This window comes from Leptomonas pyrrhocoris, assembly GCF_001293395.1.
Source record: "Leptomonas pyrrhocoris isolate H10 chromosome Unknown, whole genome shotgun sequence".
Lineage (NCBI taxonomy): Eukaryota > Euglenozoa > Kinetoplastea > Trypanosomatida > Trypanosomatidae > Leptomonas > Leptomonas pyrrhocoris.
Genome location: NW_015438363.1, coordinates 31,640 through 52,809, shown reverse-complemented (window position 1 = coordinate 52,809; position 21,170 = coordinate 31,640). Strand labels below are relative to the sequence as shown.

At 58.2% G+C, this 21,170-nt stretch overlaps 9 protein-coding genes across 11 annotated transcripts; all 9 read right to left on the bottom strand.

Annotated features, from left to right (window-relative positions):
- Positions 1 to 500: 500 nt before the first annotated feature.
- Positions 501 to 2,883, bottom strand: ABB37_04215 (hypothetical protein; the record flags this gene model as incomplete). Its single annotated transcript, XM_015801800.1, has 1 exon — positions 501 to 2,883. The coding sequence occupies exon 1, from the start codon at positions 2,817 to 2,819 to the stop codon at positions 501 to 503; it is 2,319 nt and encodes a 772-aa protein (XP_015659201.1). The 5' UTR covers positions 2,820 to 2,883.
- Positions 2,884 to 3,421: 538 nt separating this feature from the next.
- On the bottom strand, positions 3,422 to 5,268 carry ABB37_04214 (hypothetical protein; the record flags this gene model as incomplete). The annotated part of the gene is made up of 1 exon (XM_015801799.1): positions 3,422 to 5,268. The coding sequence occupies exon 1, from the start codon at positions 4,985 to 4,987 to the stop codon at positions 3,422 to 3,424; it is 1,566 nt and encodes a 521-aa protein (XP_015659200.1). The 5' UTR covers positions 4,988 to 5,268.
- A 477-nt stretch (positions 5,269 to 5,745) lies between these two features.
- Positions 5,746 to 7,302, bottom strand: ABB37_04213 (hypothetical protein; the record flags this gene model as incomplete). Its single annotated transcript, XM_015801798.1, has 1 exon — positions 5,746 to 7,302. The coding sequence occupies exon 1, from the start codon at positions 7,108 to 7,110 to the stop codon at positions 5,746 to 5,748; it is 1,365 nt and encodes a 454-aa protein (XP_015659199.1). The 5' UTR covers positions 7,111 to 7,302.
- Positions 7,303 to 8,595: 1,293 nt separating this feature from the next.
- Positions 8,596 to 10,786, bottom strand: ABB37_04212 (putative nucleolar RNA helicase II; the record flags this gene model as incomplete). 2 transcript variants are annotated; one of them, XM_015801796.1, is made up of 1 exon in its annotated part: positions 8,596 to 10,786. In XM_015801796.1, exon 1 carries the CDS (start codon positions 10,627 to 10,629, stop codon positions 8,596 to 8,598), a length of 2,034 nt encoding a protein of 677 aa, XP_015659197.1. In that variant the 5' UTR covers positions 10,630 to 10,786. The 2 variants fall into 2 exon arrangements, with proteins under 2 accessions (XP_015659197.1, XP_015659198.1); XM_015801797.1 differs by having other exon boundaries at positions 8,596 to 10,782.
- Positions 10,787 to 11,760: 974 nt separating this feature from the next.
- On the bottom strand, positions 11,761 to 14,007 carry ABB37_04211 (putative protein kinase; the record flags this gene model as incomplete). Its single annotated transcript, XM_015801795.1, has 1 exon — positions 11,761 to 14,007. The coding sequence occupies exon 1, from the start codon at positions 13,108 to 13,110 to the stop codon at positions 11,761 to 11,763; it is 1,350 nt and encodes a 449-aa protein (XP_015659196.1). The 5' UTR covers positions 13,111 to 14,007.
- A 523-nt stretch (positions 14,008 to 14,530) lies between these two features.
- Positions 14,531 to 15,778, bottom strand: ABB37_04210 (putative mitochondrial hypothetical protein; the record flags this gene model as incomplete). The annotated part of the gene is made up of 1 exon (XM_015801794.1): positions 14,531 to 15,778. Exon 1 carries the CDS (start codon positions 15,530 to 15,532, stop codon positions 14,531 to 14,533), a length of 1,002 nt encoding a protein of 333 aa, XP_015659195.1. The 5' UTR covers positions 15,533 to 15,778.
- Positions 15,779 to 16,276: 498 nt separating this feature from the next.
- Positions 16,277 to 16,737, bottom strand: ABB37_04209 (hypothetical protein; the record flags this gene model as incomplete). The annotated part of the gene is made up of 1 exon (XM_015801793.1): positions 16,277 to 16,737. The coding sequence occupies exon 1, from the start codon at positions 16,643 to 16,645 to the stop codon at positions 16,277 to 16,279; it is 369 nt and encodes a 122-aa protein (XP_015659194.1). The 5' UTR covers positions 16,646 to 16,737.
- A 434-nt stretch (positions 16,738 to 17,171) lies between these two features.
- On the bottom strand, positions 17,172 to 18,041 carry ABB37_04208 (hypothetical protein; the record flags this gene model as incomplete). Its single annotated transcript, XM_015801792.1, has 1 exon — positions 17,172 to 18,041. One exon carries the CDS (start codon positions 18,039 to 18,041, stop codon positions 17,172 to 17,174), a length of 870 nt encoding a protein of 289 aa, XP_015659193.1.
- A 667-nt stretch (positions 18,042 to 18,708) lies between these two features.
- Positions 18,709 to 21,153, bottom strand: ABB37_04207 (putative phosphoprotein phosphatase; the record flags this gene model as incomplete). 2 transcript variants are annotated; one of them, XM_015801790.1, is made up of 1 exon in its annotated part: positions 18,709 to 21,153. In XM_015801790.1, exon 1 carries the CDS (start codon positions 20,620 to 20,622, stop codon positions 18,709 to 18,711), a length of 1,914 nt encoding a protein of 637 aa, XP_015659191.1. In that variant the 5' UTR covers positions 20,623 to 21,153. The 2 variants fall into 2 exon arrangements, with proteins under 2 accessions (XP_015659191.1, XP_015659192.1); XM_015801791.1 differs by having other exon boundaries at positions 18,709 to 21,150.
- Positions 21,154 to 21,170: the final 17 nt, after the last annotated feature.

Here is a 21,170-nt window from a genome sequence, read left to right as displayed (position 1 = left end):
TACATGTATCTGCATCATCGCACCGACAACTCTGCTGAAGAGCAGCCCCGACACAACACACCCTACTGAAAAAGAATGGGAGTTGCGTGCGATCTCATCCTAACGGGGAGGAACAATGTGCAGCTGCTTTTCTTTCTCTCGTTCTTTCTATGTGTCGGAAGGCAAAGGGGGGAATCTACGTAAAGACAGTTCTAACGGGTTGCAAAAGGCCACGTAATGCGGAGATAACGCGGGAGGGAGTGTTGGACTCAGCGTCGCCTTTTTTAACCCCTCCCGCTTTACTGAGCGTCGTATTCGGCCTCGGTGCACTCGCACCTATCGATGGGTGTCACCGTAATCTAAACACCTACGAAAATACAAAACAAAAGGATCTACTGGAGAACAACGAAGAGACAGAAAAAAAAAACTAAGATGGTGGGCCCTGCAGCAACCTCCATCTGCGAAGGAGGAATGGATCGTCTGCCAATCTCTCCCATCCTCACCAGCTGAGCGCCGCTCCCCTACATCTGTGCGGTCTTGATTCTTCTGCGCAGCCGCACCAGCGCCAACTTCAGCTGCTCCGCCGTCATCATCGGCAGCGGGTGACGCAGCGATGAGCTGCCGGTGCTAGCGCTGGCGCCCGAGGAGTCCATCGAGCTGCTGCCGCCGCTGCTGCCCTCACTCGTAACGCTGGACAAGTGAGAGTCTTCCGCGGCGCTGCTCAGCGGCGTAGAGGTGGACGACGACGGCGGTGACTTCGCCGCGTGTGGATGTACGGGGCGCGGTGGGGTGCTCAGCGGAGTCGTCGCAGCGGACACCGTCGTGCTCGATCGATGCGACACGTGGACCACCGCTGTCTCCGCTGCGTTCACGACCTCCTCTTGCATCAGTTGCTGTGGTGAGGAAGGAGGAAGAGCTGGTGGAGGAGGTTGAGAAGGTGAAGGGATCGGCTCGGGGCTGACCTTGCGACCATCTCCCACAGTTACTGCTGCCGCTGTGGACAGAGGCGACATGGCGATCTCCTGTGACCGCTTCTCCGCCGATGGTGCCGTTACACGAGGTGGCGAAGAAGATAAAGAAGACGTTTGCTGTTGGACCGGTGGCGTGACGGCGCGGACGTGCATCAGCGGAGAAAGGGTAGAGGAGGGCACTCCCATGACGCCCCGATGCGTCTCGCGCACAAACGGCTGTGGCGAGGCGCTACCGTCCTGCACACGTCCGCTGCCTTCCGGATTGACAGCACGTTGCGCAGGGCTGTAGGGGCTGCCACCTGGAGAATTCGCATTGTTATTGCTATCGTAGTTCGTGGTGGTACAGCTGGTTTCACCGTAGGGGTGCAGGGGCCGCATGTGCAGCGGCGCGGAGGGCAGCACGCGTGACGCCGGAGGTGCATCACCCCTCGCAATCGTAGCCGTTGTGGCTGTCGCGTCTCCGCCTGCGCTAGACGGCGGCGGTTGTGCGGTGTCGATGCGCGTCGCCCGCGAGGGGGATTCATGCGCATGACTGTAAAGCAGATCCGCCACCTGCGCAGGACGCAGCAGCTCCTCTAGAGGGGCGGTGCGGGTGGTGCTTCGCTCTGCGTGCACGGCCACCGGCGGGCCGTCAACAAAGGTGGCCTTGAAGTCGTCCTCACACGTCCGATACATCTTCTGCGCCTGTTGCTGACGTGTTAGGCCGTGCGGCGACGCTCGTGGCGGCGGTGACGGTTGTGGCGGCGGCGCAGAGTTGCCGACATCTCCGAAGGCATCGGCGTTGCCACTTTGAGTGGACACTTGTGCAGCAGCACCAGCAGCAGCATTGCCGCTTTGTTTCTGTGCTGCCTCCGCGCTGATTTCTTCTCGGGAGTGGCGGTAGACGTCCTTCACGGCGGCGAGGCGCTCCCGCTGCGCTTGCCGGGCCGCCTCTGCCTGCATCCGCTCGTGGTGCTGACGACGCAGCGCGGAAGCCGCCCGCTGCGCCGCTTTTTGCTGCCCGTCCGTCAGCGTCTTCTCCCGCTGCGCCAGCGCCGACGCACACTCGAGCGCGTAGGCATGGGTGGCGTGCCTCACCGGATCGGCCTTCTCCTCGCTGTCTGTGTCCTCGACGCCCACCGCGAGGTTTCTCACTTCGCCTGCGTTCCTCTCCACGCGTTCACCCCGAGGTGGATCGTCCGGGGCGTGCACAGTGACTCGTGCGTGTGGTGCCACGTCCGAAATGCGCCACCGCCGCTGCTCCGGAGAGCTCGATCGGGGAGACGAAGCCGCAGCGTCGTTAGGATGACGCAGCTCAGCCGGGTAAGCCACTGGAATGCCAGCCGTGCAGTTCTCTGTCGCAACGGGTGCCGCGCGGAGACTGCGCATCACCTCCGCCAGCGGCAGCGCAGACGCCGGCGCGGCCGCCACACGAGCAGCGCGTTTCCTCTCCACATCTCGCACCGCTGCCCGTCGACGCTGCGCAACGATGTGCGGGGCGTGTCGCTCGTGCGCCTCCGCCCGGGTGTAGACGACGGCCAGACGGTGGCGTGCAACCTCCAACTCGTGTTCCGCATGCCACGCCGCGGCCTCCTCGCACGCCTCTCGCTGCCCATCTGCATGTAACCGCGCAGCCGCCTCGTGGCCGTCGCTCTGCTGGGCGATGCCGCGCTGCACCAACGCGTCGATGGCGTCGACATCGCGGGCCTGCGCCTGCATCCACCGTTGGCGGGCATCTTCGCGAACGGATGCGGCTTGCCGCCGCTTCTGATCCATGTAGAATCGAGTCTGCTCGACGGAGAGCTGCGCGGCGGCCTGGCGTGCGGCACGCAGCCGCTCCGTACGCTGCGCCGCCTCTCGCCGCTGCCGTTGCACAAGCACGGTGACCATCCCTACCTGCGTGATGGAGAGAGGAGGTATCTCTGTTGAGTCGCTCGTGGACGACGGTGCACCTGAGAGAAAGAGAGAAAAGTGGTGGGAAGAGAAGGTGAAAGTGGGGTGAAGAGGGCATGCGTCACGTGTGCGACGGCGGCTGCGGGCGGCGTGCTCCACAGAGCCGTGTGGCCATTCTTCTTTTCCATTTCAGCTGAGCGCTGCGAGCTGCGCCTCTCGAGCAGGCGTGCCTTCCGGGGAGTGACAGAGAGGCCTTTCAGCGGAGCCGGCGAAAAGAGAAAACCATTTTCATTGCAAGCCACGCCATTATTGCAAGGACGAGTACCATATTACTTTTTCTTCTTCTAACGCAATAGCCACGGGAAAAAACAGCGGTGCGAGACGACCACCACCACCAGCAGAAGACGAGAGGACCCGACGCGTGAAGCCCCGTAGAATCTAAAAATAATAATAGCAAGAGAGCTCCTCCGCTGCGGCCTTGCTGGGGAGGGTGCGCTCATTCCCACGCCCATTTCAAAACGCCGCCCCGACAGCCCCGCCATCATCAAGCAGGGGAGAGAAAGAAGGGAAAGGAGAAGACGTCAGGCAAAGATACGCCGTTAACCGTCAAAGGAGAACGGTAGCGTGAGGTCGGCGAGAAAGATGGAGTCATCATACGGCACAGAGGAAGGTGAACGGGTGCCAACACGCGTCGACGACGACAACACGCCCGCAGCGGATCGCAGGCCGGGCGGCGACGGCGACGGCGAAGACACCGAAAGGGCCGTTTTTGGTGGCGGCACGCTGAAGGACGCGCACGGCGCCGCACTCGTCGGTGCCGTCGGTGAAGCGGGAGCGGCGGAGCAGAGATGTACCAGCGAAGATTGCAGCTGTTGGGCAGATTGACTCAGCTGCGTGACGAACTGCTCTACTTGTGCTTCCGCCGCCGTCAGCACTTCTTGCCGCTGCCGCTCGTTGCGGGCCGCAACCGCGCTTTCTAATAAATGTTGTTTCTCCTGCAGCGCTGCCTCAAGTTTGTGGGCGTAGGAGGTGGCCTGTTGATGAAGCCTCGTTGACTGCGCTAGTCGTACCGTCAGCGCCTCTACCTGACGACTGTGTGTCTCCACGTACTTCTGATGTTCCTCCTCTACCGCGTGCACCGCGGCGCGGTTGGCTTGCAGTTCACCCAGTTGGGTATTGACTTGTGCCTCGTAACGCAGCCGTGCGTCGCTGAGTGCCGCACACTCACCACGCAGCATCGCCACTTCTTGCTCACGCTCGTACACGCGTGTCTGCGCCGCGTCCAGGACTTCCTCCACCTCGTGTATTGTCAGCTGCGCCTCCGACCACTGCTGGTGCAGTCGTGCGATTTCTTTGCTTTGCTGCCCCGCTACCAGGACGAGAAAGCTGATCAGCCTCGCGTCTGCTTGGACGACTTCGTCAACGGTGCTCTGCAGGTGCTGCAGCTGGCGGCGCCACCGCTCCGCCAAGTCCTGTCCCGCGCCTGTTGACGTGGACGTCGGTGCTGCTTTCAGGCTATCCATTTCACGGTTTGGTGTACTGGAGCCGAGAGCCTGGCAGAGGTCGTGAGTGTGGCGTCGCACAACGTCGAAGCTCGCGGTCGCTTGCTGCGCGGTACTCAGCAGCTGCTCCTGCCAATAAAAGCTACGTGCAGACGGTGCCGGCAACGCACTTAGCGCGAGAGACTTGGGGACGTCGGGCGGCGCTTCACACGCGACACATGGAGGACAAGAAGATCGTGCGGCTACATCGTGTGAAGACTCGCCGTCGGCCTGCACCTCTCCCGTCTCTGCTCGCTGTCGCTGCGCGCTCTCCTCACCCGGTGCGTGTGCGTGCGCTGCTTCACGTCGCCGTGCTGCCTGCACCATCTCCTCTAAGGTGTGCACGTCCTGCGTCATGCGCTGCAGCTGCTCTCGCAGACGGCGCTCCCGCTCGTCGGAGTGCGCCTGCACCTCGGATAGCATCGCGTGGGCTGCCTGAGCCTCCTCGTGTGCCTGCGCGAGTTGCGCACGGAGCCCTTTGTTTTGAGCTTCTGCGTCATCGAGAATTTTTTGCTGCTGCTCGACGCGCTGCTGTAGCGCGGCGTTGACGTCACCTGCCTTCGCTAAAGCCTGCCTCGTGCTCAGCAGCTCATCCGCATGCAGCCGGCTTTGAATTCGAGGCATGCGCTTCTATGAATGTCCAAGGCGGACCCTGCGCTGCTTGGATCAGATCCTCAATTTCTAAGCAGAGGGAGATTTAAAGGTGTGCAGGCGTGCGTGTTGAGGCTGCGCGCCTTGAGTTGTCAATCTAGGAGCACGGTACGTAGGCGCTTTTTTTTTACTGGATCCGGGTACCTTCGCCGATATAGCGCGCGGTCTGCGACGAGAGCCGTAAACGCCGCTGCTTCGCTCTTGCCGATGAGCGTTCTCCCTGCGCGTTCACTTGCGCAGAAGACGACTGCGCTACGAAATTCAATGAAAAAAGGAAAACAGAAACGAAGAAGCGAGAAAACGGGAGCGGAGAAGGTGAAAAGCGACTCGCTGCGGTGCACAAACAGCGGTATGGTACAGCAATAGAAATGCTTCGTTTGTCATTCAAAAGCACCCGACATGGTATTCGGTATATGTTTGCTGCATGAGCAGCATCGAGTGCTGAATCATGTCCTTCGCAACAGCAAAAAAAAAAACCAGCTTCTCTTCCTGTACGGCCCTTATTTTGGTTGTTATTCCCTGCAGCAACGCGCGTTATACATCGCGTTTGAGGGCAACTGTACATAAAGTAAACGGTGACAAAAACCGTCTAGCCAAAAAAAAGAAAGAAAGGACGCGGCAATCCAAGATTACATCCGGTTGAAACAACCCCTAACAGGCGGCCCGACGTCGAATTCAATACGTTTGCATCGACGTCTGTCGCGAAGAAGTGGAACACGCAAGCGCACCGCCTACTCGCCCGTGGTCTTCTTTCCTTTCTTCGCTTTCTTCGCCTTCTTCTTTGGCTGCGGGTTGTCCTTCTCCCGCTGGGCCGCCTGGTCCGCCAGCATCTGCAGATGCTCGTTCATCCTGACGACCAGGTCAGACGACTCATCGCCCGTCGCTGCGCCCGTCGCGGCTAGCGGGTTCGGACCCAGCTCCACGTGAAGGCCGTCCGTCTCCCCCACGGCGATGGTCAGCGTGCGGCGATGCTCGGCGGACTCGATGCAGCCCGACAGGTTGAGGGACTTGAGGGTGGCGGACTCGTGCACGAGCCGCACCACCGCCTCCACCGCCTTCACCCCCAGCCGATTGTTCTCGCAGTTGAGGATGCTCAGATGCGTGTTGCGCAGCACCGCCGTCACGATGGCTGTGCAGCCGACATCGCTAATTTGGTTGTCCGACACATCCAGCCGCTCCAACGCCGGGAGGTCAGCCGCGATGATGGCGGCCACGCTCGCCGCCCCTTCATCGCCGAGCCAGTTGTCGCTCAGATTCAGCGCCCGCAGCGGGCACGCGGCGAGAACCGCGAAGTCGGTGAGGTGCTGCTGCAGCGCCTGCACTCCTTTAAAGCCAATCGTGTTGCCGGCGAGACTCACGTCCTGCACCACGGATGTGTGCGCGAGGAGCTTACCGACGGCGTTGGCGCCGCTGTAGCTGATCTCATTCGCGTACAGATTTAACGTGAGCTGGCTGCGCCCCCCGTAGCGCAGCAGAGCATCGCAGAGGTGCGCCGTGCCCTCGTCGCCGAGGGCGTTTGCGGAGAGCTGATAGACGCAGAGGGGGTTGCGCTGGTACGCGCGCGCGAGACACTTCGTGCCGTTCGGGCCGATCTTGTTCCACGAGAGGTCCACGCGGGTCAGGTCGCGGTGGCACGCGGCGGCGTTGCTCAGCGCCAGCAGCGTGTCATCAGAGAACTCGTTGCCCATCAAGATGAGCGTAAACAAGGTGCGGTTCCACTGACCCGGCTGCCCCGTCGGGCTCACATTGGGGATGAAGGCGCTGGCGATCGCAATGCCGCCGACGTCAGTCATTTTGTTGTGCGAGAGGTTTAGGTGCTGCAGGTGCGTGTTGACGCGCAGCAGGTTTGCGACGGACATCGCCCCTGCATCGCCCAGCTCGTTGTGGCTCAAATCTAGAGAAACAACGTAGGTGTTTTTGAAGATGGCGGAGGTCACGACGAGGCCGCCGCGTGGGCCGAGGGCACGGCCGGCGACATCGAGCCGCGTCTCCTGCATGAGCGCCCTCCATTTCTTTCGCGAGTAGAAGTTGGTCGTCGTCTCGCCCTTCGAGCCTGGAAACGGCACCTTGTCCTTCTTGCGTCCCCCTGCCGCCATCGCGATGAAGACGCGCGAGGGTGCGGCGTGTGTGTGTGGACGATTGGGAAGGGGGGGAGGGGGGCGATCGGCGAGGAGATCGGCGAGGGAGGGGGAATGAAGCGAAACAACGGAGGAAAGCGGAGCAGGGCGGCTGTCGATTGGAGGTAGTCGCAGCACACAAATGCGGGTTGCCCCCAGAGAAGTCGGACTGCTCCGATGAAAAAGAAAAGAAGAAAAAGAGGAGAGGAAGAGAAGCTGGCGGTGATGATCGCTATGAGACAATACATACGGGCCCAAACCATGGAGACACGACGGGGCACGCCGAACACCAAAAACCGGTGCCGGCGGAAGACAGCAACGCATGAAGAAATAAAACACCTGTGGGTTTGGTACTCCTTTTTTGGCTTGGAGCGCGGTCCACGTTGCTTCCCATGCATTACCGAAATGCACGCTGGCCTCGCAGAACACCGCGCGACACGGCAAGCCGTACGCCTTGACCGCCTCGATATGTCCAGTCAGATCCCAAACAGTCTTAATGAGCCCACCCTCCGCCGTCCACGTTCACACCGTCAGTGGCCGCAGATGGAATTCCCGTAAACGAGCATGTTGCTGTTGCTTAAGCGCGACAGAGAGACCTTCACGAAACAGCGATGCGGCTGGAGTAAAAATCAGACAGGAGAGACAAGAAAGGAGGGGGGATGTCCGTGTGGCCGTACGGCGCACTCGCTTGGTCGTGAGTTCCAGGCGCCTTAAAGAAAAGAAGAGAAAAAGGAGAAATCACCGGAGAGCGCCACACAAAGACATCAACACCGCAACGGGCGGCGAATACGCGTACACCCTTTCCACCTGCGCAGCACCGCAAAAAGCGAAGCGAGATCATCAACTTTACCCCCGCCGAAACCACCAACAAGAAAAAACAACAACGAGAAGACAGAAAACAGAGCACCTTGCAAAGCTGCTTACCTTAACGTTACATTTTAAGTTATCTATCGGCCTTCTTTGCTTGATTGCGTGGCCGCAGCGCGTTAGAATTTATGCCTTAGCGAGAGGACCAGACAAGAGAAGAAGAGGCGGTTATCTTAAGCGCCTCACAGCACAGTCACACCGGTCAGCGCACCACGCTGCGTTACACGGAGGTTCGAGAGGGCCGTGATGTGGCTGCGCTGCGCCACACCACCCCGCACGGCCCCTCGTTAATCGGAAAGGTCCTTCAACGCACGACTTTAAAAAAAAAAAAAATAAGAATCCAGTGAATCCAACAAACGACAGCTAGCGGAGAAAGAAAAGAGAAAGAGAGGAAAGGGAGAGAGAGAGCAGCGAAGCAGCGTAGTAATGCCTCGATGGTACGACAGCAGCCAGCGCGAGAAGTGCACCACGACGTACGCGAAGAGCACACGCGTTTGTAGAAGTATAACTATTTGTGTCGAACACGAAGTGCGCCCCCCTCGTCACCACAAGTCACCTTTCTCTCCCTCCCTCCTCTCTCTCTTTCTCATACATCCGCTAGTAGCGACGTTGGAAGCCACCGCGACCGCCACCACGACCACCGCCGTAACCGCCGCCGCCTCCACCACGACTGAAGGAGCCGCCACGGCCACCGCCGTAACCGCCGCCACCTCCGCCACGGCCGAAGGAGCCGCCACGACCGCCACCTCCGAAGGAACCGCCACGACCACCACGGCCGCTGTTCAGCTCACGTGCGATGATCGGTGGCAGCGTTTCGATGCGCTGGAAGGTGATGCCGCGCATCGGGGTGCTCATGACGCGATCGGCAAACTGTTCTAGCACGTCAAAGACACAGCCTGGATCATCCTGCAGCAGTGTAATGTCACGGCACCGCATGAAGGTGTCGTCGCCGAGGTTGTTGCGAAGGATGCTGCAGAACACCGGGATGGGCAGCGGACGGTCCGAGTTCATCTGCAGCGTCACGTAGCCCTGTGTACCGGTGATGAGTCCACGCGAGGTGATGTTCTCGGTGTACCCGCTCATCACGGCCAGCGCAGACGCGAGGATTTCGACCGGGTCGGCGTCCTTCAGCAACTCGGCGGCCTGGTCCATGAAGAGGTCCGTCGCACGGCGCTCCACACGCGCCAGGTCCTCCGCTGCATCGCGCGCCACGGCCTTGAGAATCTCCTCTCGTGTCGGGGCCGGCAGCACCTCAAACTTCATCTTCGCGTGACGCTCAATGCGCTCCACGACGTACTCCTCGCGCGGCTGGTACAGCAGCACGCAGACGCCCTTGCGACCCGCACGGCCGGTACGACCGGCGCGGTGGATGAAGGAGTCGATGTCCTGCGGCGGCGCGCACTGAATGACGAGGTCGACCATGGGCAGGTCAAGACCACGCGCCGCCACGTCCGTCGCGATCAGCACGCTAAACTTGTTGTCGCGGAAGCTCTTCATGGTGCTCTCGCGCTGCTCCTGCTGCATGTCGCCGTGCAGCGACTGCGAGTCCAACTTGGTGTTGTTGATGGACAGGTCGTGGCAGTCCTTCTTGGTGTTCGTGAAAACGAGGGTGCGGCCGTGGGCTCCGCTGTACACCTTGATGAGGTCCGCCAGCATGGAGGAGATTTCGTTGAAGTTGCACTTACGGCGGTAGAAGCGGATTGTACTAGCGGTGCGCACCGCCTCCTTGCCGACCATGTCGATGAACTGCTTGTTCTTGCCGATGAGGGAACTGGAGTGGACCCACTCGGGCACCGTGGCCGAGAAGAGCAGCGTCTGGTGCACCGGCTTCTCCGCGGCGACCGAGCCGTTCTGCTCCGCCACCTGAGACAGCAGCAGCTCAATGTCGTCTTTGAAGCCGATGTCGAGCATGTGATCTGCCTCGTCCAGGCAGGCCATCACGACGCGGTCGAAGTGCAAGGTGCCCTTCTCGAGGAAGTCCTTCGCCCGGCCCGGCGTAGCGACGATGATGTCGACGCCGCTGCGCAGGACGTGCTCCTGATTGGCGTAGGCGACGCCACCATAGAGCGCCGCGACGATGAGGCCGCAGCTGATGCCGTGCAGCACATCCTGCACCTGAATGGCCAACTCGCGCGTCGGGCAGAAGATGACGGCGGCGGGGCCGCGGCCGCGGGTGAGGTGGCCCTCCAGCTTCAGCAGACGCTCCACGATGGGGATACCGAACGCGAGGGTCTTGCCGCTGCCGGTGCGTGCCTGCACGAGGACGTCTGTCTGCTTCATGATCGCATCGAAGGTGAGCGCCTGCACTGGGAAGAGCGCCTCGATACCGCGTGCCTGCAGGGCCTTGATGACCTGGGGGTTCATGTCAAACTCCGAGAAGGGACGTGCCGTAGCGGCGCAGCCGTTGTTCGGCACCTCTTCCTCCTTCGCCGCCGCCACCGCACCGTCGGCGGCCGGCTTTTCCTCGGTCCGCGTCCGCTTCGCGACGGCGGTGTGTTTCTCGTCGTGGTGCGCCGTCGCTGCCGCCTTCGCAACCTTCACCGGCGCATCGTCGTCATCGCTGCTGTCCGCAGTCTTCGTGTCACGGGCCGGCTTGGCCTCCTTCGACTCCTCGCGAGTGCGACGCGGCATAATGGAAGGAGAAAAGTGTGAATCTAGAAGGAAATGCTTGTGCGTGTGTGTGCGTACTGGAGCACTGTATGAAGCAACGCACGTGAATATTTTTGAAAGCGAAAAGAAAATATATTGTTACTACAACGCCTCTTATATCACGTTGTTATTTCTTTCTTTTCACGGGTGTTGCCGATAGGCGATGCGCGTTGAGGAGCGAGCGGGCGTGCGGGTGCAAACACCAAAGCGGAGAGAGCGAGAGGAGAGGAGAAGAGAGGAGATGCGACACCGGAAGTTGGGAGGAGGCTCGGAGGAGAAAACAAAAACAAAGAAGAGCGTTTTATTTCTTCTATGTCATCGAGCAAAGACGACACCAGCGTAGAGCGGCGCAGTGCTGCACATTACCATTGTCTTCAAGGCACACAGGGGATAGCGAAGCACCCGCTGCCTGGCACGTGCGTAACGACGCCAATGGCATCTTGCAGCTCATTTGCTGCTTTCCATGATAACCTAACTCCTTGATATTTTTTTGCAGCGCACGCGCACTCAGGCGTTTGTCGCCTTCAACCTTGCTCAAGAGGGGCACCCATCATGCGTTCAGAGAGGCGCTTGATAAAGTTAGACGTCGCATAGTGACGGCAACACGCGTGCGCATCAACCCACAAGTGATGTTGAAACAAAGAAGAAAGTGAGAAGAAACTGGAGGAACTCGCGGAGCCAGCAAACGTTGAATACGAGAGATATCGAAAAGGAAAAAAAAACGGGTAGCAAAGGGAATAAGAAAAGCGCCGAACACCGGAAGAAACCTGAGAAGAAGAAGGGTGGCTGCCAACCCAATACAGCAGTGCAGCAACAACACAGAAAGCGACAGAAAACAAAAGAAACGAGAGGAGAAAGTGAATGGAACAGCCAACGTACGTCCCAGCCTTGGAGGCGTACGTCTTTGCGTGCCATCAAAAAAAAAAGGGGGAGAAGAAGAAGGGAAAGGCGAGAGCGCATCATCTCTAATACAAAACATTGGCGCCGATTCAATCACAGGAGAAGAACAAAAAGCCCATAATCAAGCGCTTCAGATCGCAGTGTATTACATAATAAATCATAATAAGAAACGGCATGATAATGAACAAAAAAAAAACAGAAAGAAAGATGAGGTCAGGCGAAGTCAAAGTAGCTCGATTTGTATGGCTGCGGCGCTGCCATGGGCGGCGGCGCCAGGTTTTGGCCAAACGGCACATTCATACAGCGACTATTCGGTGTCCGTCCCCCACCGCTGCCCGTCATGCCCCCAACGGACGCCCCATTACTGCTACTACCACCACCTCCATTATTATTACTATTCGCGCTCGTCGTCACTCCACCACTATTGAAGTACATTGCCGACTCGGGAGCGCGCATCGCTTCAAAGGCATGCGTCATCGCTCCTCGCTCGCAGATCGACGCGTCCAGCGGACTGCAGGGCACCGGGGCCACCTGCGTCTGCGCCTCCTGCGAAAATGCCATTCCACCCAACTTAAACCAGCGGTGCTGCAGCGCCTCCGCCGCTCGCGGTCGCGCCGCCGGATCAAAGCTCAGCAGCGCCCGGTTCATCTCGATCGCATCCGCGCTGATGCCGGCCCACCGCGGGCCGTCAAAGGAGAGCGCCGTCCGCATTTCCAGCACTAAATTGGCCTTGTTCGCGAAGTTCTTGAAGGGTAGCGCACCGCTCAGCATGACGTACATGATGACGCCCGCCGCGTACACGTCCAGGCGAGAGAGCAGCTCCTTCGTCGTCGCTAGCTGGGCGCTTTGGGTGATGGACTGCACCGTCTCCGGCGCTGCGTACTTGAGCGTTCCGCAGGGCGTGGCGAGCATCGGGCTGTCGCACTCAAAGGAGTCGAGCGACATGTTGCGCGCCGGCAGCACGCGCGGTGGCTGCGAGTGCTGCATCTGAAAGCGCGAGGCCAGGTCGCGTGGGATGCGCTGGCGCCTGCGTTCGCAGCTGCGGGTCAGCCCAAAGTCAACCAGCACCACGCGGGTCGGCGACTGCTGGGTGTTCACCATGATGTTCTCCGGCTTCACGTCGCGGTGCACAATGTGGAGGGTGTCGTGCAAGTACGCGAGGACGCTCAGCAGCTGCTGCATCACCTCCATCACCATCCCCTCCGTAAACTTCCGCTGCTTCAACGCCTGGAAGAGCTCCACGCCCTCGACGTACTCGGTGACAATGACGACGTGGTGGGGCGTCTGCACGCACTCGATAAAGCGCACGCAATTGGGGTGGTGCGCCTGACGGAGCACGTGCACCTCGTTCACCACATCGCGCACGAGCTTGTCACTTGTCAAGTTGCGCTTACCGATGAGCTTCAGAGCCACCAGTTGGTTCTCCCGCACCACATCACGTGTGAGGAGGCTGACGCCTTTGAAGACAGAGGCGAAGGTGCCCTCGCCTAAGAAGTCGTAGATGTCATCAGTCATGTACAGCTCCGACACATCGTTGATGGCCGGGAAAGGTAAAACAGTCATTACAGCGGCTACCAAATGAGAAAGGGAAAAAAGAAGAGGTGAGACGCGAAGGCACGGCGTGGGTCTGCGGTGCAACGACGTCGTGCCGTTGTGAATCCGACGAGTGGTTATCTCTCCTTCTCTTTCTAGGTGTGCGTGTGTGATCTACGCAAACGAAGCAGACGTGGAAGTTTGTGCTGCAACGTGCTGCTTGAAAATTAAAAAAGAAAATACGCAGCAAAAGACGTTTTCTTTTCCGTCATGCACACAAAGCGCAGAGCACCGTTGGTGTCGGAACGACGCAGGCGATGCCGGTGCAGAACCTTTTCTCCGTAGCAACAACACGGCCGCTGAGTCAGCGCGAGAGGAGGCCGTGACGCGGGAAAGAAAGAAAGATAAATGACAGGAGCGCCCGTCTCTGAACCTTTGAATCAACAACTTCTATTCGTATAGGACACCAAAAAAGCGCAAATGAAAGCAAAACAAACAAAAACGCACGTAAGCGCACGTGCTTGATTTTTCTTTCTAAAAATAACGTCTACACCGCGCACGTGAAAAGGAAAGAGAAAAGAGAACAGAGAACAGAGAAAAGAAAAGAAAAGGGGTTCAACGATGTTCGCCCAACGGCGTCGGTCTTCTGCAGCTTATATGAAAGCCTGAAACGGTGTTGTTTGCACAGCAAAGGCGGAGTCCTCTTCGGTTATTACTCAAGGCGTTGAAGACTGAGCCAGGAAAAAAAATATTATCGATGTGCGTTCTTTTGTAACAAGAGAAAAGTGCAAAAAAAAAATAAGAATAATAATAATAGCCAAAGCAACACAACAGCAGTAATAGCGCCGTCGACAACTACGGCGGCAGCGTGTGTATCGGATGCGGGTGTCGCCAATTCGATGTTTCCTTCTTTCTCTCTCTCTCTCTACCAGTGGGCGAGTACAGAAGAGAGTATCACGAGTGCAGGAAAGCCAAAGCATGAATTATACGAAAGGGAAAAGAGAAGAGGAGAGGGAGGGAAAGCGCATCATTGGTTATAAAATGAGACAGAGGAGCGTTGCTTGAATGAGAAGCAAGATAACCAGCAGGCGAAGGTAGACGATGACTTGCATTGCAAACAAGCTGCGGCAGGGCCAATGACGCCTGCAAAGCCAACTAGGGAAGCGGCGCGCTGCCCCTCGTCGCTTTGCGTGAGAGAAGGGGGCTATCGTATTCGTCATCGCGGTATTTTTATACTTTTTTTTGTTCTTGGGAGACTCGCCGTTTCTTATCGGTGTTGTGTTCAACTCGCTTCTGCATGAAGTTAAGCAGCGGCGTGCTCACACACGCACAGGGCGGAACAGCTAAACCATAAAATGTGAGGAAGAACAAAATAGTCAACGAAAAAAGCAGTAACTCCGCGTCAATACCATCGTCTGAAAGGTGAAGGACGAGTGTCCCTCCGTCCTCGTCACGACGCTGCTCCCTCGGTGGCGAGGTCACGGTAGTGCTTTCGGGCGTAGTCGTAAGCAGACAACAGCTGACACGCCTCTGCGGTGGTGGGCCCGCTCTTGGCGGCGGCGAGAGCCACCACCGCACTCTCCCGCTGCTGCGGAAACTCCCGCCGTCGGCGGTCGCCTTTGCCCTCCAGCGTCACCACCGCATCGCACGGGAGCCACCGGCGAAAGATATCCTGTGGGTTTTTGCGGGTGTAGGGCACGATGAGCCTCGCCTCCTCCAGGTGCTCCATCATAAAGGCGGCGTACGGCTCGCAGTCCGTGAAGAGAACAACGCCGCGCGGGTCCGTCGAGGCCTCCCGCACACGCAAGGCGCGGTGTACCGCGCAGTAGAAGTCAAAGTGAACAAGGCGTCGGTGGCTGCCCTGTCTGGACCAGAAAGGCACCGGCATCGGCACCAGCGCCACGTCCACCGTCTCCGGCTGCAGCACCGCCAAGCACGCAAACATCGACTCGCAGCGCAGGAAGTACACGCGGTGCCCGAATTCCGGCGTCAGCGCCGCCGCTGCCTCCGTGAGGTCCCTCAGCGAGGAGTCGACAACGAGGTAGGCGTGCGCTGTGTCCGTGCGCAGCTGCCGGCGCAGGTAGTGCACACTTCGGCAGCCGAAGACCGCCACCCGGCGCTCCCCCTCACGGAGCCATGGCGCAACAACGCACCGCTGCACACCCGCGACGGCACCACTTTCGAGAAGCTGCGCACGCAGCGGCTGACGGGCCGCACCGCCACTCACAGACGGCAGCACGGCTAACTTGTAGTGGTCGAAGAAGAGGGCCGCCGTCGTGTCGTAGGTGTTGGTGACGGTGATGGTGCGTTTGGTGTTGCGCGCAACGCCCTCGTCGTGTCGCTGCAGGAGGCTGCGCAGGGAAGCCTCTTGCTTCGCTGCATCGCCAGCGGCGACCATCTCCAGGCCTGCGACCGCCGCCGCCGTGAGCGTTCGACGTGTCCACCGCAGCATGAAGGGAGAGGCGGGAAGCGAGCGAGACAACGAGCAACAAAGCGCCGACGCGTGCTGCGAGCTGCACGATCAGCAGCGACAAAAGTGTAGTTGGAGTAGCCTGGGTTGCAACTGCTTGTGCCGTCAGCGCCACACAGAACAAACCGAGTCGGCTGTCCTCGCTTGCAGTCTTCCTTGTTTTACTATTGTTTTTTATCCGCAGAATCAGCAAGAAGTACAGCGCTAAGTGGAACGCTGGCCACCACTGTGCGGGCGTGGGGTCGTCAACGTATACGGAGAATAAGAAAAATAGAGATGCGTCGCGAGAGAAGGGTAGCAGAGAAGACTCAAAATGGGCAGAGGCTGCAGAGCGAGATTGCGGCTGGTGACAGCAGGCTTTCCCCTCTACGAAATAGCGGCCGTTGAAAGACACGTACGCAAGTGGCGAAGCGGAGCTGCGAGGGAGAGCAAGAATAAAAAGAAGAAGTTGCAAAGCCGGTGAAGTCTCTCTCCTCACGGACACAACGAACTCACATTATTGTTGTTTCTTTACTTCGGTGATACAGTGGGCTGCATGGCGAGGCAGTCCATAGCTTAGCAGCACGTTCTGTGGACAAGTAATCCCCGCAAAAGAGTGCTGACGTACTGATGCACCGGCCCTAGAGGGAGAAGACGGCAGCCGTTACTCCCTCCGCCCAGCAGTCGCGCATTCTGCTGCAGCGAACCCCTCTCTCGCTTCAAGCCGAGAGGAGGAAGTTGTGATCCTCAAGAGCACTGGAAGGGATCGGTGACAGGGATGAGACACCCACGTGCCCACTGCTGTGCCGCCGGCAAACTCAGCGATGTGACCTGCCGTAGCTGCTTCTGCTGGAGCTGCGACCCCCGATGGAAGCGGGCGCGGTAGTACCGGCTGGCGTACTGCGAATCGTGCTGGAGCCCCTTCGCCCTGTCACACGCCCCAGGCAGGTGCTTCAGCAGGAGACTCACCTCATCAACGCGGCTCAGCTCCGATTTCGCCGGCAAGATGTTCTGCACTACTGAATTGAAGGTTGGAATCGACGGCACGGCGATGGGTTGATGATCGAAAGGGGTGGCCAGCAGAAACTGCAGACAGAGAAGTGGGCAGCGACGCATCTTTTCTTTCAATATGCGGCTGGCGGCTGCCAGAGTACTCAGCAATGCTGCCACCGCTCCAGACGACGAGTCCTTCTTGGTGTTGTGGCACTGGAGGCGAAGGCCAGAAGCGCGTGCGTGCGTGCGTATGTTGTAAAGAGAACAAAAGAAGCAGAGATGAAAGCCCAGAAGAGGAATAGATGAGTCCGCATCGAGAGAACGGTGTTGAGAGGGCTTTCCCCACCCTGCGCCACAGCAGAGCCGCCGTCGCTGTGCCCGCTCTTCGACCGGCAGAAACGCTGAAGAAGCAAAGATGTATTTTTGGTTTTTACCCCACGCACACCAACGTTTTTCTTTTACGAGGCGCGGTTTTCTCGCCTCGAGAAGCGCACTCAAGGAGGAGGTTGGTCGGCCTGAGGCTCGGTCGACGCACGGGTCACACACTTGTCGATATCGTCTTCCATGTCACTCCTTCGAACACTAGTAAGGTTGGCGCTCTATTCTAGCTACTGCAGCCTGTTGGCTCTCGTCAACATGCTTCAACGTTTTAAATCTTTTGGGGGTTTTCACTCGTACGCTTAGAAGCTGCTACAGAGAATGCAGCTGTAGACATCATCATCATAACAACAACAATAAGAGGAATAGTAGAAGAGCCTCTTAACGCAACCGTCCCAGCGCAGAAACAGTTGGCTAAATAGTTGAAGTCGAATGAGAGAGGGGAAGAGAGTTGCGAGTGGACAACGCAGCTGCATGTTTTCTTTCTTTGCCATGAAAGGTCCTGCAGCACAACACACACATGCGCACATACGCCAATAGTCAATGCATACAAACACGCATTAAACCTCACACAAAGCGATGAAAAATATAACAAAAGAAGTTCTCTAGAAAGCGACAAAGAATGAAAAGATATGAAAACATCGCAACCGGCGTTGTAAGCAAACATCGATGAAGCCAAGAAAAGGGAAACGGGAGTAAAAACAGAGAAGAGGAGCAGCCACGAAGAATCGCCGGCCCAGTTTGCACGCTTGCTCTCCGAAGCGGGTGGTGCGTGCACAAGACGAACCGTTTCAAGACGCGTCGTACATCCTAGAAAGAACACATAGACTTCCTTTAGCATTTTAGGCGCTCGTGATCCGACTCCCCAGTACTCGTTTCCTTTGACTCGCCTCGCATCCCTGGCGTGCAAACAGGCCCACAGAACACCGTACACCAAAAACACGCAAACAAACAAAGCATTGAATAATAATAATAATAGTAATAAGCAAGGAAACGCAACTAAAATGAACATCAACGGTCCGGACAGTGAAACCAACTTCGACGAAGAATGAATTTTTTTTTTTTGCAGAGAGGAGAGTGGAGGTGCAGCAACACAGAGGAGAAAAAAAGGGGGCGCTGACCGCCACACGAATGGTTCCATTGTAGTTCCCCTACATCTGTTTCTCAATTGACGAGGAACTGCGACAGCGCCGGCGCAAGTACACAAGGTGTGTAAGCAGTCGTGCCGTCTCGATAAGCTTGCCCGTCCCATCTACTTCCACCGAAGCTCCTTCTTGACAGTGTATGTATGTGTGTGTGTGTGTGCGCGCGTGCACTCTCCGTCTGCGGTCGGCAGTCATTCTCCTTTCGCTTGAGATCAGAAGAGCGCTGGTGTTTACCGCCACCAAAAAAGAGAAAAAAACAAGAATGAAAAGCGCGATTAGAGTGCAACCACGCTTTCTTTCTACATGAGCGCCGTTCGATCAGAATATAATACTGCACAATACAGGAAAACCAAAGAGAGGAAAAAGAGGGAAAAAAGGCCTCAACGCCAGTTAAAGCAAGTACAAGAAGAGACAAATACGCAGCCGCGGCGCACGGCCGTTGCAGCAATCCCGCGAGTCAACACGAGTAGTCGAACCGTGCCCTCCGTCACCGTCACTTGAGAGCTGCCCTTCTCTTATATGGATTGACAGGCGTAAGTGATTTCACCGTCGTTCCCACGGGGATCCTAGTTCTCTGGATCGCAGGTCGCATTGGGCTCACCACCAGCAGCGCTCGCCTGTCCACGGATTCCCCCCCCCCCTCTTCCCTCGTAAGCGCTTGTACTATTGTGGCTTCTTCATGCGCACCACAAAGCCCGGCGCGTTCTTCGCCAGCGTCCGCGGCGAGACAGGTCCCTTCGTATCTCGCTGCACCTCCTGTCGCTGCGGCTTCTTGATCGCCATGCGCATCTTTCCGTTCGCTACGAAGATGCAGCCCGCACCGTTCTGGTGGCCGGCGTAGTCGGAGGTGGAGAAGATGGTCACCACACGCGCGTTGTCGGACAGCCGCAGGCCATCCGCCTTTTCCTGATGGGCGCGGAAGATGTACTGGTAGTTGTAGCGCTCACAGAACATGTCCACGGCGCGCGAGCCGAACGTCTTAATGTCCGGTCCACGCGGGTTCGGGCCGAAGCCGTAGCGGTCCAGCTGCTGGTCCGGCGGCGCGGGGTCCGACCAGAGAAGGTCGTTCACCATCATGCGCTGCGCCACGTTGGTCGGGTCGGCGCACTGCACGACGGGGATGCGCGGGAAGTTCGGGTCGGACAAAATCTCCAGGCGCTTGTCCTCGCCCCCCGAGTACTGCGGCAGGCCGCCGTGGACGCAGAAGATCTTCTTGTCGATGTCGGCGATCACCGGGAGGTACTGGAAGACTTCGTTCACCGCCACCCACACGTCCATCCCGCGGTCGCGGCCGAACTTGTCGAGGCATTGGTACTTGAAGGAGCTGTAGCCGTACACGTCCATGTCGCCGTTTACCTCCGGCGACTCGTGGTTGCCGCGCAGCAGCGTCACCTTGGTTGGGTTGATCACCTTCAGGGCGAAGAGGTACATGACGCACTCCAGTGAGAAGGCGCCGCGGTCAACGTAGTCGCCGAGAAAGAGGAGGTTCTGCATCGTGTACTTGAGCATCACGTCATCGAAGGCGATGACCTTCTCCAGGAAGTATCCCATATCGGCGAAGTTGCCGTGGATGTCGCCAAAGACGGTGACCGGCGTTTTCAGGTGCACAAAGAGCGGCTCCTTCGCCACCACCTCGCGGCACATACTACAGACCGAGATGACCAGCTTGCAGAAGTCCGGCAAGTTGTCGTAGGTGAAGCTGTTGTGCGAGGGGTTGGCGGCTCGGCGGATCATGTCGATGAGGCGGGTAGGGTCCACCGGCGGCTGCGTGGGCGAGTTCATGTAGTTGCGCATGTCCTGCAGTTGCATCATCGTGCTGTGGCTCGCCACCGACTCGTCGCCGACGCGGGAGCGGGTGTTCGGCGCGACGCCGGCCCGCGGCGTATCGGGCTCCGCCACGCCCTTCGGCCCGATGGCGTTCTGGAACAAGTCCACAATCGTCACCGTCTGCGGCAGGCTGACGTAGTCGTCCTCGCACAGCAGCACGTTTTGCGAGAAGACGTACTTCTCCGGCACCGGTGGACCCGCCGAGCTCGTCTGCTCCTCGCGCCGGCGATCCTCGCGGCGGCGGCTGTGGAAGGCCGGCTCGGCTAGGATGACGGCCTCCATCATGTGCATGCGCTCCTCCATGCGGTAGATCGTCGAGGTGATCTCCGACAGCAACTCCGGCGACACGCGCGTCAGCCACGTGTTGCACTCCGTCGCCGACAGTTTGGCATTGCTGATGCAGTCGTAGTTCGTGTTGTTGCGGCCGGCGCGAATTTCGTCCATCGTGAGGAGGTCCAGCTCAACGGACCAGTCCGGCTTGAGCGTCTTGATGCGGCCAACCTTGTACAGCGCACGGCCGTCGACGGAGTCCTCGACGCGGCAGCGCACGAAAAAGCCCGACACCATCGGAAACAGCTTTGCGCGAATCTTGTGGTGCCACTCCGAGAGCTTCTCACGGTTGATGGTGACGGATTGGATGAGCTCCAGCGAGATGGTGGACTCGGTGCGCATGGAGACGGCGGGGTGGTGGGTGCCGGGTGCCTCTATCGGCGCCTGCTGCGGTGACGGGGGGACGTGCGGCGGATCCATTGCGTATGGTGACTCAACGACAAAGCAAACAAACAATTTTTTTTTTTTAAGAGAGAGAAAGTCACCTTCAAATGGTCACAGTAGACTTCGTCCGCGTAGCGTACCACGGCTGAAGACGCAACACACAGCACAGCTCTGATGGCTATCGGAGGCAGCAGAGATACAACAGCACGACAAATAAATAGCTGTAAAAGCGGGGGAAAGACGACAAAGAAGAATAAAGGCGATCTACTAGGACTATATACTTTGCTCTTCGCCTTTCTGTTCGTGTACAATACGAAGAAAAAAGAGAAACTGCAGCTGTTGATCTGGATGATGAGAAGGAAAACAAACGCGATTTATCACGTGCGTCTCTTCTTGTGTGTGTGTGTGCCGGTTTTTTCGGTTTGTATGTTTCGTTAATGGACGGACAATCGTGTTGCCTTGGCTCCTTCCCCTTCTTCTTCTCTCCCACGCAGTCGCGCAAAGGTACGGTGCAAGAGAACGAAAGAGATACGTGAAAACCCCAAATATAATGAAATCTAACCTACTTCGGTGTGTGTGTGTGG